Here is a 15,535-nt window from a genome sequence, read left to right on the forward strand (position 1 = left end):
TAGTATTGGCAGGCAGAACGACTGTGGGCAGAATGTGCAAAGTCTGATGTAACAAGACTGAAAACCGAAGCTTAGTTAAAAATAATGAGTCCCATTATGTCAACTACTTGTATCGTGGACCTGGCCATTTTTTTCTAAAATCTATTTGCTTCTGCACAATCATTCCACGTTTACTTAAAATCATTAAAAGGGCAAAATGTATTCGGTTATTTTATAGCTAATTAGGAAAATGTATCTGTCACATCTACTTCCCTAGATAGGTAGTCTTTTTAAACAGAGATATTACATTTCTTTGTACAGATTGTTTAATACATTTTATTTCAGTTTGCAAACATATAATCTTAAATTAATATACTACCTCCAGTGTACTCCCACGACTCAGGAGTATAGAATATTCCATAAATTATTAAGTGATGCATTTAAAAGAAATTCAAATAAGCTTTTTATAAACTGCAGCATTTACAAGACTTACGAATTAACCGTATGCTGGCCTCCTTAGCTTCTTAACCTCGAAATTTCCTCTTAAAGTCATGCATTTTGTCCCTGCCTTTAATACCCCAAAGCATTGACTGAAACATTTTGTCTGTCATCATATGACAACTACAGTTATTACATACTGTATCGCAAAAAGGAACATTTAGTTTGAATTTATGTGTCAGTTTTATCTCAGGAATGACAACCTCAGCAGATTGTGCACAAATCAAAACCATATGGACCTGTGCATTCAGGAAGAATGCTGCCGCCTCCTCTCCATGGCCACCTGCTAAACATGGCTAGAGTCCCATTGTGCGGACAGCCATGCATCCACTGGTCTGTAATCATACCCATTAGCTGCTAGTGTAGCTCTACCGCATAGTGCACAAGCTGCACTGTGAGCTAAACAAAAAGCGACAGGAAGAAATGCTGGGCCGATTCTCACTATTGCAGTCTAATTTTGGCCTAAAAGGTCATCAACAAAAATCCCAATAACACCCTCCCATCTCAGGTTCAGTTACATGAATGAGTTAATGTAACTCATTTAACTCTCCACTTGTGTCAAAACATATCTCTATATTGTTGTAGCTGCTTTAAATGACACGACATTAATAATTGTATGTCAATCTGTTCATATTGTCTGGTAAATGCTTTATTCATGTGCTCATCCCACACAGACTAGACATGTATTCCACTGAGAAATACAACAGTTTAGCATAGGCAGCTAAGAGGCTTGACAAACTAAGATAGCCACTTGATTATTTATGAATCTTCCTTAAATTTAGAAAGGAAAGGCTGGAGCCAAAACAGCCTCCACGATCTGCCTCTTGCAGACACACTCTGCATCCTGCACTTTCACTGCTCCTTACTTCTTATATAACTCCTCTGACATCACGCTTCTCATGCCATAACCCGTGTGTGACAAGCGCATACCTCCTATTCATATATTAAATAAACATTTGTTGTTGTTTTTTTACCACAACTGGAAGACGTATCTGTATTACAAAACCTGCTGTGCTAATAATGTACTCGTTACATCCCATAATATTCAATAAGAAGAATTAAAACTCCTATGAACAAATGAAAGCAGAGAATATTTTTCCAGAAACGGTTAGTATAGATTAGGTTGTTAAAAGCATGTCTAATTTGTGTTTTGACGAAATAGTAAAAATCCCGACCAAATCAACATAACAGCAACACTTGTTACACTACTGCACACGCAAACACACGAAGAGCCAGTGAAGAGTTTCTTTTTACCTGTCAGTACAGATTTCCACAAGTGCCAGTTAAGAAGGATCAATTACGCTGATAACACTATAACCCTGCATCCTCTGAGGAATGTGAAGACTCTCAGATCAAAACAAGCCCATGCACAGGTGAATTTCTTCATCGTCATCATCAACAACAACAGCAGCATGCACACACTTGCGCTCTCAAAAGCCCTCTTCTGCATTTGGGAGACTGCATGAGGAGTATTGTGGGTGTGTGTGAGAGCGTGAGAGAGAGTGAGAGTAGGCAGGGGCAGAGTGTGCGCAGCAGCGGAGGGAGCAGAAAATCAGTATTCTGAATGCACAGATGGAGACAGTGTGGAGGCAGTGACGTGGCTGGAATAATCACAGGTTGGCAAAGCGTCTGAAACATCTGGAACAGAGCGAGCTCCCCCTCACTTTCTTTAAACATAGGGCACTTACTTGATGTAGCAGTCACGCCCCTCTCTGTTGGTGCCCATGTCCCATCCATTTGGGGGTCCCTGTGAAGCACTCCAGGTCCCTGAAGGGGGCGGCCAGCCTGAGGATTTGGTCCTGTGGCTGCGGAGGCAGAAAGAGGAGTCAAATCAAGCTTAGCTCCACTTTTTGTAAACATTTGTGGTTTCATTAAAACCTGTGCAAAAATGGTCAGATCGGCTAGTCTAACGGCAGAGTAACTAAAAACAGAGATTTTTGAATCTTAATGGAATAAATAAATTGCACAGATAAAAAGCGATTCAGCCCAAGTGATAAGAGATTGTCCGATTCCTGCGCGATAAACAATGTTCCATAGTCACTGTTCACTGAGTGCATACAAATCAAATTAATTACGTAAGCTCGACACACAGGCGGAGTTGTCATGGCTCACTCTTGTGCTTTGAGAGGCATGAAATTGGTTTTATTTCTAGATGTCAGTACATTCTTTATAAAAGAAGCCCAGGGGAATTCTGTCATGAAGTACTTATTTGATTTGCTCAACGCCAAGACGATTTGATAAAGTTTATCGGAGAATATAACCAGCCATAACCGCCATCCTCAAAACAGTTCATTTTAGCCTATTATCTGGAAGACAGCAGCAGTCTAAATCTCGGTTTCAGCTGATTTTCTGATTCTTACCAGCAAAACAAAGTTCTGCACAGTTAGAAGTTGGCAGAGTGAAGGTGTTCACGAGAACCGTAATTGGTCAAAATGCTTCCATCTGTCTTTTCCTCTGCATCCCATTTCTTTTGTTCCCTCTATCTCTGTCTTTGTGTCTGCACACTGGTGATGGTATGAAAGCAGTGGCAGTAAGTTGTGTCACTTCAAAGGCTTGTCTGCCGTGTAACAGGGCTCTTCGCATTCATTATTCAAAGCCCCTCTTTCTTTCCCTCTAAATGTTTCCCCAGTTACTGTACCAATGATAATAAAATGCGTGCGAGGTGTGCTTGTGTCTGTATGAAAGAGTGCGTCCTAGTGGGCGTGTGTGTGTATGCACATGTCTATTTCATGAGATCTTGATAAAGTATTACCATTTCATCAACACGTGTAAGCTGAAAGAAAGGCCACAAAACACTGCAAAGCTAGTTGGTGCAAACAGGTAGTCCACGACAAAGTAATGCAATAAAAGCTGGAGCACAGTTCTCAAGTCAGCTACCCTAATAAAAACACACATCTGAGTGCTGCTGGATGCATTAAGTCATATTTAATTCATTTCAAAAATTGAATTCTGCAGTGAAAATGGTGTTTTTCCTTTGGGTACCACATTTTACGTCTGCTTGTGAAGCAATGTGATTTACTTTAACAATGCAGTGGTGTGTTTTGGCGTTATTAGTATTTCCACACAGATATAGATTTATTTGACCTACAGTACATTAGCTGGGAACAGGCCTCGATGGTGTATATTTAGAACATTTCCTGCAGCTCATATGATGTGTGTGGACACAACTAGATACTGTCTGACGCTGTTGGAGCCACCTCATTGACGAGTCCTCTTTGTACCCACCATTGTACTAGCAGCCATTTTAACACAGGCATTGTCTGATGTTGAAGATTTATAAATTTTTCTCAGGAGATGTTCAAAAAATCCAACAAGTGCATAATATTGTAAAATTATGATATTTTTTCCCAACACTACATCGTCAGCAGTGATCTGCTTGACATTTTTTCCAAAGGTCTACACCACAATTAAGTGTATTACTTACAGTTCCAGATGCGGTGCCTTCAAAATATATGACTGAAGTAATGATTTGCTCCAAAAAATCCATTTCCTAACTCTATGCCACAATGTATCAGCAGCATAGTGATAGATACTGTGATCTTTGATTTCTTTTGTCTGCAGACAGGAGGACCATTATGCCACTACGTCGCAGCGCTCCAGCTTAACAAAGCGTCTGAAAAGGTTCACCCACTGGTGGACAGTGAAACCGATCTTCCTCAGTGAGCATCAATAAATAATGCCTCCACAGTCACATCGGACTAAGTAATCAAGCGCTAAGTAGGCAAGCCATGCTGCACAATTCATGAACAGGTTACCCAAGAGTCAGAGTGAGGACAATTAGAACAAGAATTTGGGAGGCAAAATGTAGGCTTTCTCAGAGCATAAATTACACTAAAACCACAAAATGCACAGAGGCCTTTTTTGTATTTTGTGCATGCTTTTGGATTGAGCTCATGTTATTAGATTGAGCTCATGTAGCAGCCAAAAACATTTTTTAAAAGAGCGCCAAAGGAACACTTAAAAGGAATAGGGAAATTAGGCTCTCCTCATGAAAAACTTTGCTAACACAGAAAATAACATCAGGGTTTTATAATCTAAACTAGATAAATGCAACAGAATGTTGCTCAATTGTGAATTTGCCTTGTTTTCAGAAATTAAAAGAGCAGATGTTCCAGTCAGCAGTTGGATTGTTCTGTCCTGGTGATGGCAAAAAGATCACTTTTCAGTGCCTCATAGAAAAAAAGCATGAACAGTGTGACCCTTGCTTAATCACAGGAGTTCACTTTCACTTCATAGAAGCAATCCAGTGTTATATGAATGCTGAAGTCCTATTTATGTAGGGAGTAACTATGCATTATAAACAAGCAACAACTAAGAAGAGCATTCCAACACAGGCATTCCAGTTAGTTTAAATAATTTACTTTGACAATCTTGATGAGGGTTGGCTATGTGAAACCACGTTCTGGTGCCACACGTGGGCCATTATGCATACAGAGAAAAAAAGAAAAGTAATTATTCATGAGGTATTTGTGGTATTCAAGATACACGCACGCACACACACACACACACACACACACACACACACACACACACACACACACACACACATATAGATATAGATATACATATAGATGTGTTTTTGCTCTCACAAGTCTATTTTGCAACAAAGATTCCTGTTTGGAAGCAGCAGCCAAATTTTACTGATGTTTATGTGCCATTTCCCAGGGGGCCCGAACCTATTGCATTTCCTTTTTGTTTCCTACACATTTCCCAGCATGCACCAGGCAAGAGAAAGCGAATATCCCCAGGTTGAGAGAGCCATACTAATTTCCTTTGCATATGCCATCTTGAATAAATCATCACATTGTTCAGCAGCCAGATTAGTGTGATACAGGGATTCTGTCTTACAGCATTTACTGTATTAAAAAAGCATTTTTCTCTCAGCACACCGTTCAGCATTTTCTGCCAGACAAAGACTCTTAAAGACACAAGTTTCATATATTCCCACGATCAAAATGACCTTGCTAGCAGCATTAAAACAATTTTATAGCTATTAAAATTTGACATCACCTTATTCTAAGGTCAACAGTGGGGTCAATCTAACAATAAGTGGGTCTTTTTGTTCAACTCTACCTGCTTGACAAAAAGGGGAGTGTTACAAATATGATTCGAGGCACACTGTGAAGAGGCACTGATTCTGCTTTCTCAGTGCTCTTGATTTAAACAGACAGTTATGCATAGATAGACCACTAATGTGATTCTGTTTGGATATGAAATCAGTGGAGAGACAGCAGACGAGATGACCATCTCCTGGGAGAGAGCCCAGGGAGTAGAGCAGAGTGGCTCAGACAGAGTGGAACCACTCTGATTAAAGGCCCTATTCCTTTGCTCCTCTTTTAGAGACTGCCTCTTGTTTCAGTAAACATCTGCCCTCTGTTCGACTTGCCAAACCACCACCTTGGCTCTAATTCTTTGATCGATACGAAAGCACAAAAGAGCACGGTCCAGCCTGTGATTTATATTGTGTGCTGCTGTATACGCACCAAAATTAAAATGAAGGCTATTGCTACGGAACTACTAATCTTTGAACAAACTGCTCGCTTTTATGTACATAAATGCTTTCTTTGCTGCTCCACATTGCATCTATTTGACGTCACAGAAGAAATCACTGTTTTTCTACTCTGCAAGAAATGACTTTCCCATGACCACATCGCATTAACGCAGCCAAAAATCAAACTGCCTGGGTGATTAAAATTTCTTCTCTGTCCCATATAATGCCATTATACAATAATATTGAAATTGTCTGCACAATAACACTCACTCCAGAATAAGAGTGTCTGTTTTCCCCATTACTCTAAATGAATATTGTATTTCTGTGTTTGTCTTCGTAAGCACTGATATTGTTGCCATGGGCAACCGCACTATCCTGAGCAGCTCTCTGGTGCCTCTATATAGAAACGTTTTTTGGTTAGTTAATCTCCTCTGGGTGGGTATAAAAAAGCATCTGGGAAACAGCCCACCCACTGTGATCCCCCTGCTATGTTACAGTGAGTAAAGGAACCTCGATGTCCCACTGTTTACCTGTTAAATGACAAAACACCATTATCTTACAAAAGAGCTACTATTTGAAAGCTGGATATAGTCTGCAGTAGCACTTAAAATGTAGGAAACACAGAGCATATCACTAAATATCTAATCAGAATCTTAATGTGCATGATTGCATACACACAATGCGTTTCCCAGCCGAGTAGTAGACCTTACTACATTTGATTGAATTGGTTGAAATGATAAATCCAGCAGTAAAAGATATTCAAAGCTAAACAAAGAAATCTGTGTTTTTTGTTATTACACTGCATTTCCCCCAGCCATCCTTTGTGCTATAGCTCTCTATAGAAAGCATTAACCAAATATAGTGATGAACTTACCCTGTGGGTGCTGAACTAGACATGAATGCTCCTGCACCTCTTTGTGCTACTCACTGCTTTTACGCTAAAAGCTCTACAGCACGCAACATAATAAATAGTTGCCTAAGACCTCATCCACCAGCCAGCTGGCTACCATTTCTGACCCAGAGTCCTTTCTGCTCTACTCTTCCCTGAGAGCTTCTGATTTGAACGCTAAGTATGACAGATCTTTTGGTCTGTGTGTACTCTGATGAACATTTAGGCTAATCAATTTGTGTCCAGACCAGTGATTTCCTGTGAATAAAGTTTGCAGTCAAAACATGTTGAACAATGGCTCACATTATAGATTTTTTTTGGGAAAACACAGCCAGAAATGATCCAAGTGAGCAGCACAAGCATGAAGTCACACAGTCCAAGTAAATTAGCTTTAGCTGTTGTTCTGCATTACTTGGTTGCGGGAAAACATGCACATTAATGAACATAGCCATCATTTATATAAGAGTGACTAAATATAGCTCCAACAAGATGCAGTGAACAATATTCTAGCTGTTTTTTTCATATATGAGCATGCTCAGCAAACAGCTACAGATTGCTGTACACCTTTTAGCAACCCAGTTGATTCAGGAAAGCCCTGTCTGCCTATCGCTGCTGCTTATATTTAGAGAAAATCAAAAGTGTAACTGTAATTTCCAGGAAAATAAGTTCTTAAAAGCTAAAGAAAAGCAGCAACTTCAAAGAGGACATCATTGCTTTGTATCTTGTTACAAAACCTTAAACAAGTGGAAATGCTAGCTTGATTTTTAAAACAACAGAGAAAGAAGAAAATGAAAGCTATATCAACCCTTTGTTTCTGATAGCAGACACATCTGGGGGTGTTGCAAGGCAGGAGGAAGAGACAATGAGGGGAGCCTTTCTTGCCTTTCTTGTAGCTCTCTGAATAAATACAGTGGGTTTCGCTGTGAAATACAGACTCGTGCTGACTTAAATTCCTAATGGTAGATGAGAGGGAGACAAACATCAGCAACAACAAAGGGAGGGGAATGCTTCTGTAGAAGTGGTAACTCATAGTCAGGGTTAGCATTGTGTGGCATTATTAACAGTGACAGGATGCAGTGATGGTGGTGGTCCACTGGGAGCCGCATCATTGCTGCCATGGAGGGATACTAAATAGAAAGCAGTGTTTCTGTACGACGATGGAAAATCACTGCTACCTGTTTGATTTCCAGCTGAAATGTTATGAAAAAGGGCCTCGTAAATAAACCGAATACTGAGGTGCAACGCTAGTATTTTTGATGCATGTCTTTTTCCATAAACAAAGAACTAATGAAAAATTGCCAGTGCAGTTCAGTGATGACTCATAAGTGAAATGATACGCTCCTAATATACATTTCTGTGACACACAGTAGCTTGTTTAATGTATCTTGTTTGTGATCAGCTGTTCTTCTCATCAGTGGTCCGTGGTGCCTCTAATGGAGCCAAATCCCCTAGGAGGATTAATGTCCACTGGGGGAGATCAACTCAATCTAGCAGACCCATGTGCGCGCAAGGTGAGGTGTAAGCCCCGTCGACGAATGAATTCCTCAGGACTTATTTTAATCTATGCTTTGCATTATCATTGCTTCTAATGACTTCTTCTAAAACAAAACCAATATGAAACTATGAATCTGTCACAAATGAAAATGACCCACATGAAGGAAGTAAATGTGTAAACTGAAATGTGCTGTCTTTTAATTTTAATTGCAAAGTGTCATGATTTAAACGGCTCTTTAGCAACTGTAAATGTTCTTCCTGTTCAGGGCACAGGTATTTTGATTTTAAAGATAAAAAACCACTCATATGTCATAACTCTAGGCAGAATTAAAACATTTGAGAAAGCTATGATCAGTACCCTAAACTGACTCAAAATGAAAATGACTTAAAACTCTGCTGAGAACTAGCAATCACTGCTATGACTCAATTTCCTGGAATAATCTGAAATTTTGCAACATCCTCTGCTGCTTCTTCTCATGTTTCATAATATCTATGGTTACCTTATATTACATAATACTCGAGCAGTAACCGTGTCCACTGTCTGCAATATTTATGAACTTAGATACGTACAGTTTAGACACATGAATCGCATCACCAATTGCATCCACCCCCACTGCCATCTCTCTCACTTGCTCATTCATTTCACATCATACGTGACTGCACAACTTGCTCTCTTGAACAAATCAATAACTCAGCATTTTTAATAACACTTTCAACATGTGATCTGAATCATGCCTTTGAACATACAAAACGCCGGCTGCTACAGAACGAACAGGCAAATCCACAGACTGGCAAATTCATAGCAGCATTGGTTGGACTCACCCTGACAGCTTTGGCATCTTCACAAAGCTGAACACATCCATGTGTGCTGCAGACTGCAGTCAAGGCTACAGATTCACCATCTACTTCACTCCGGCCCCATTATCCCTCACACTCTTTGGCAATAGAGAATAAATAATTTAAGGGGGAAAAAGTGGAGCTTCCACAAGTCAGGAGGAGAGATTAGTCCTGTTGTCTGTGCTTCTGCATGGCTGAGTGATTCCCGTGTCCTCGCCTCAGCAACACAAATCCATAGCCCATGGAAAAGGATCTGGCAGTGCAGCTTCCCCTGGTTACATCCTTCAAAGCATGCCTCTGTTAGCTGCGTTAAGCCACCTTCATTTAATTTCCATCGCGCTGGAATGATGTGCAGGAGCCGCACAGTAACAACAGCTTTGGAGAGAGGCAGAGAGAGCCAGAGCGAGGGGCAGAGGGAGGGAGGGACATGTATGGCGGTGGTTGTGGGTGATGAGAGTGGAAAGAGGAATGTGAGAGGATTTGTGATGTTTGTGTGTGTGCTTAGTAGCAAAGGCACAAGAATTTCTAGTTAAGGATGGATCTGGATTCTAAGAATTGCTCGAAAAACAGTCTGATCAAGCTACATGTGGGTCTTTCCATAAAGCGAGAAAAGGTTGAAAAGAGCAGGAAGGATTAAATAAAAGCTGGCAACGCATCATGTGCACATTATATGCAACAGAGGAGTAGCAAGAGCAGCTGAAGAGTTGTGAGGACCTTATGTGTCCCCTCCCCAGATGAGGTCTCTGCATCACAGCTGCACATTATAATTCCTATACTGTACAGTGCATTTGTTTTGACCTTTCAAACCAGTTCGGCAGCTAAATGCTCACTCTAATTGATGCAATTCATATGAGGTCAAACATTTTAATAGTATTGTCCAATTCAAATAAATAAAGAGTTAATGCACTTATCTTAAAAGAAAAGCATGACTTTAACATGTCATGATAACAGGATCTGTCTTATGTTGTTAGTAATGCCCAGAGTGCCGAAGCAGGAGGCTGTTGGAATTTCAAATGGTTCAGATGTTTAAAAAATGCCTCAATGCCACATATCCATTGCATTCGCAGATCACCACAAGGTCTAGTAACCCAAGGAGGAAGAACTACTCTTCATAAATGAAATACCTCAGATCAAACACCTCTACTGAAAACCACCAAGAGCCAATTAGCTTTCTCTCTGATCCAGGGAGGCCTCACACTTATTCATGTGGATCTGAAAGTTTGGATAAAAGAAAATAGCACAATTTGCTGTTATCGAGATCAGTAAAACATGCATTTTTGATGTTAGACAAGACCAACATCAAATATATTATATAAACACCTGCTGGCATTAAAAAGAATAAAAGCTCGACAAAAGTAAATAAACTAAAAACTGCCCAATTCTCAGATTTTCCATTTTAATCACAGTATAGGCAAAATGATCCAAGAGTTAAAAGGAGAGTCTTTTATCTAGTTCACTGCTCGGAACATGAACAAGAGAATTGGAGAATAAAAAACAGGTAATAAGAATGGCAGGTAGCAAAGGATAAATAAATGCATACACAGAATACAAATAGTGTTTGATTCTAGTTGAGAAAATTCATTCAAGCTACAACTTGTGTTTCCACAATCAAGTACCAAGGATCCTATATTAAAATGCCACAACTTATAAGGCTCTTCAGAGTGAGTCAGTGTGCCTTTGCTGAGAGTGATACATAAAATAAAGTATGTTGTCACTTCCACTCAGGGTCAGGCTTAGGCATGTTTGCTGCCACAGAAAAGATACAACTTAATGGGTAAAAATGGGTGAGCCTCCCGGTGAGTGAGCGTGAGCCCAGGTGAACTGCTGTTGATCTGAATATCTACTTAAGAGTTTTAGATTTGAACATCCATATAGCTGTTTTTTTTCCTTTGGCATTTTTGTGCTACTTTGTCATAAACCATCCAACTAAAAGAAAACAAAGAAAAGAAGAATGAAAACCCCAAAAAAGTGCTTTGCCTATGATTTTTTGATCTATCTAGCTATCATTTCGAAAATGTTACTGTTACAATCTGATTCTAAATTGTTGGACTGAAGCATCTTGAGCAATCCGAACAACATTTGGCTGATGATACATGTCTGAAAAAATACAGCCAGTCCTTTTTTTTTGGATGAGATGGTAAAGATGCACTGAAGAGCAGAACAGAGAGCGTGTCTGACAATTTGCTTCAAATTCAACTGCACTGTCCTGTGGCACAAAGATTGAGAGACTCAGCATATTTTAGACAGTTATGTTTGTCCATTTGGGTTTGTGGCCCAGAGGCCAACACGAGTGGCAGAGAATATTAGGGTCAGACAGAAGCGTGATATAAGGCGACTATGGCTGAAGCTTTGACCGATAAAGCCCCGCTGCCCTACTGATCCCTTGCTCTCCCCCTCGCTGAGTCCCTTTTAAAACAGCTGATTTCAGCCTTTCTGGCACACTTGGCCATTTAAAACCTTCACTGCTTTAATTTTGTAAGTACTGCCTGTGGACGACTGCCTTAAAAAATAATAAAAGTAAAACCACTAAATGTTGCAAATGATTCTAGATAACACAGGATTTCTTTAAAAAAAAACCATTCAGAATACATTTTTTTCTGGATACAAGGTAACGCCTGCTGTGACATCATGTTTTCATGTTTTCTCATTTTGTACAGTGCAGTGATGTGACTGTGTAGCCTCCGCTACCCTCTGAACTTCGCATTAGTGCCCTCTGGATCACAACATGTGTTTGAGGAGCCACTACAGCAAACTGCCCTTAGACAACGCCCTCATCTGCAGAGTTTGGTTTGTTTGTGAGTGTTTGCCTGTGAGCCACCTCAGAACCTCAACTTTCGCAGTCTCTTAGTGCGACACTAATTACGCCTTGGCTGCGGATGATTTATTCAGTGAATTAAACAGCTTTTAGGGGAGAGTTTAAAGATCTGAACGCCGTTTTGCTATGAATATTCAGTGGTGTGACTAATTGGGATAAGAAGTGAAGTGTTACCTGGCTGAGTTGTGCTACGCTTTAAAAAGATTACGGATTTGGTTTGCCAGTTTCACTACACCTGCTGATAAAGTTCAAAGTAATACTTGGAGGCTGTCGCCTATTTTGTGTGGAGTGAATAAAGCTGCATAATGGGGATACTGCCAGTAAGCTCATCACCATAGTTATCTGTGTGAGTGGTTAACCTGCAGGTTATTAAAACATGTTTTTGTGGGTCAAGGGTAGGTCATGTTTTGGTGCATCCATTTATTAAGAACCAGGTTAGAAATGTTTGCAGCAGACTTCAGGGACTAGATAGCCACCTCCAGGCCTGCTATCACTAACACGAGAAGTGATATGTTATATTAGCCTAAAAACAACTGCATATGAGGCCACTATGGTAAAACAGCTAAAGAAAAACAAGCTTAATTCAACGGTCCCCTTAAACGTTTAGGCTCAGAGGTTTTTGAGCAGCTAAATTATTTTCTTTACTCATACTATATTTTGGAAAACTTCCAATCAGGCCTTTGGGCCCATCAGAGCACAGAAATGGCTTTAGTAGGGATAGAGATTGTAAATGGTGTTGGTATCGACTTGAATAGACCAATAAATAAATAAATAAATAAAAATCCCTGTCCTTGTTCTACCTGACCCCAGTGCAGGTCACAGTTGACTGTATTGTCATAGACGGCCCACAGACAACAGGTCCTAATTCACAGCTAGATAGCATTTTCATTGTGCCCCAAAAATACATATGCCTCAAAAAAATAAACCCATCAACTGACATATAGAAGATTGTTCCACCACTGTTGTTTTTTCTTTCGTTTTTTTGTCTGTCAGAGTTCTACAAAAGTAAGTCTACATTTCGAGACACTTTTTTGATATACCATACCATACCACCTTTATTTAGATGACTTAGCCTGCAATTTCTTTCTTTTTTTCAGTGTTCGAAACAAACTTCCATAGTGACACGAGGCTCGATCCTGGGACATTTTATTTTCACTGTTTTTCATGCTTGTTTTCTGGTGTTGTCATCAAAAGACATGCCAATAGTTTTAGATTTATGACGATGATTCCCAACTCTACATTGCTGTTTCTCATGACACTATACGGATTCCATTCAGATGGGGGTTTTTTTCAGCAATAATCAGAGCTTACTTCAGCTCAATGAGGATAATACAGCAAGATACAGTGGGGCAAAAAAGTATTTAGTCAGCCACTGATTGTGCAAGTTCCCCCACTTAAAATGATGACAGAGGTCAGTAATTTGCACCAGAGGTACACTTCAACTGTGAGAGACAGAATGTGAAAAAAAATCCATGAATCCACATGGTAGGATTTGTAAAGAATTTATTCGTAAATCAGGGTGGAAAATAAGTATTTGGTCACCTCAAACAAGGAAAATCTCTGGCTCTCACAGACCTGTAACATCTTCTGTAAGAAGCTTTTCTGTCTCCCACTCGTTACCTGTATGAATGGCACCTGTTTGAACTCATCATCTGTATAAAAGACACCTGTCCACAGCCTCAAACAGTCAGACTCCAAACTCCGCCATGGCCAAGACCAAAGAGCTTTCGAAGGACACCAGGAAAAGTATTGTAGACCTGCACCAGACTGGGAAGAGTGAATCTACAATAGGCAAGCAGCTTGGTGTGAAAAAATCAACTGTGGGAGCAATCATCAGAAAATGGAAGACATACAAGACCACTGATAATCTCCCTCGATCTGGGGCTCCACGCAAGATCTCATCCCGTGGGGTCAAAATGATCATGAGAACGGTGAGCAAAGATCCCAGAACCACACGGGGGGACCTGGTGAATGACCTGCAGAGAGCCGGGACCAAAGTAACAAAGGTCACCATCAGTAACACACTACAACGGCAGGGAATCAAATCCCGCAGTGCCAGACGTGTCCCGCTGCTGAAGCCAGTGCATGTCCAGGCCCGTCTGAAGTTTGCCAGAGAGCACATGGATGATACAGCAGAGGATTGGGAGAATGTCATGTGGTCAGATGAAACCAAAGTAGAACTTTTTGGTATAAACTCAACTCGTCGTGTTTGGAGGAAGAAGAATACTGAGTTGCATCCCAAGAACACCATACCTACTGTGACGCATGGGGGTGGAAACATCATGCTATGGGGCTGTTTTTCTGCCAAGGGGACAGGACGACTGATCCGTGTTAAGGACAGAATGAATGGGGCCATGTATCGTGAGATTTTGAGCCAAAACCTCCTTCCATCAGTGAGAACTTTGAAGATGAAACGAGGCTGGGTCTTCCAACATGACAATGATCCAAAACACACCGCCCGGGCAACAAAGGAGTGGCTCCGTAAGAAGCATTTGAAAGTCCTGGAGTGGCCTAGCCAGTCTCCAGACCTCAACCCCATAGAAAATCTGTGGCGGGAGTTGAAAGTCCGTGTTGCTCGGCGACAGCCCCAAAACATCACTGCTCTCGAGAAGATCTGCATGGAGGAATGGGCCAAAATACCAGCTACTGTGTGTGCAAACCTGGTATAGACCTATAGTAAACGTTTGACCTCTGTTATTGCCAACAAAGGTTATGTTACAAAGTATTGAGTTGTATTTTTGTTATTGACCAAATACTTATTTTCCACCCTGATTTACGAATAAATTCTTTACAAATCCTACCATGTGGATTCATGGATTTTTTTTTCACATTCTGTCTCTCACAGTCAAAGTGTACCTCTGGTGCAAATTACTGACCTCTGTCATCATTTTAGGTGGGGGAACTTGCACAATCGGTGGCTGACTAAATACTTTTTTGCCCCACTGTATTTATCACTGGAGCACTTTCAGAAACAACTGAAGTCCCAGGCAATAATTCACAGGCACAAGGTTCTGTCATAGGATAAGAAGTGTGACTAAATACCAAAAAAACAAAAACAAAAAAACAGCAGGAGAAAAGCACGCATCACACCTTATTGAAAATTCTTACACTGAACACTTGTCTGTAGACTCATTATGTCTAAATATCTCTTATTTGCAGTATCACTTAGTAGTTCATAGGGTCCGGATACCAATGACAAGGCTGCTTTCAGCCACTATGGCTCTAATATCATCATTTTTACTTTTACTAGAATAATGTGAACGTGTCTGGAATTCATGACACTGAACTTACAGAACATCCTCACCTAAACCTTCTGCAACTTCATGGAGCTTTGCAGTAAGTTTAAGCTCATTATTTGGACTTTTAGGCTTCAAATTTATCTTTAAAAAATGGTAATGTTGCTCTGTAAGTGCTGGATGATGTTAGTTATTAATTGCTATTTTAGCCAAAGTCACGATATTCCGATACTGCGTTCATGGCTTGCTTTCAATGACTACCCTCAAGTAACCAAAAAATGTCTAATTGCAGGTTT

The 15,535-nt window shown here is 40.4% G+C and overlaps 1 protein-coding gene across 3 annotated transcripts in view; it reads right to left on the minus strand.

The window, feature by feature from the left end:
• LOC113007490 (FERM and PDZ domain-containing protein 4-like) overlaps window positions 1-15,535 on the minus strand; it is a 33,887-nt gene that overhangs the window by 15,713 nt on the left and 2,639 nt on the right. Inside the window, exons 1-2 of one of the 3 annotated variants that reach the window (XM_026144106.2) lie at window positions 9,174-9,633; window positions 2,166-2,282 (exon numbers count right to left, since the gene is read on the minus strand). In XM_026144106.2, coding sequence (XP_025999891.2) covers window positions 2,166-2,282; window positions 9,174-9,214 — 158 coding nt within the window. In that variant the 5' untranslated portion in view covers window positions 9,215-9,633. Of the gene's footprint in view, window positions 1-1,731; window positions 1,873-2,165; window positions 2,283-9,173; window positions 9,634-15,535 lie in introns of those variants that run through there. The other 2 variants (XM_026144105.2, XM_026144107.2) reach the window with 2 other exon arrangements.

The sequence above is a fragment of the Astatotilapia calliptera genome, chromosome 16 (genome assembly GCF_964374335.1).
Source record: "Astatotilapia calliptera chromosome 16, fAstCal68.1, whole genome shotgun sequence".
In the NCBI taxonomy this organism is placed as follows: Eukaryota; Metazoa; Chordata; class Actinopteri; order Cichliformes; family Cichlidae; genus Astatotilapia; species Astatotilapia calliptera.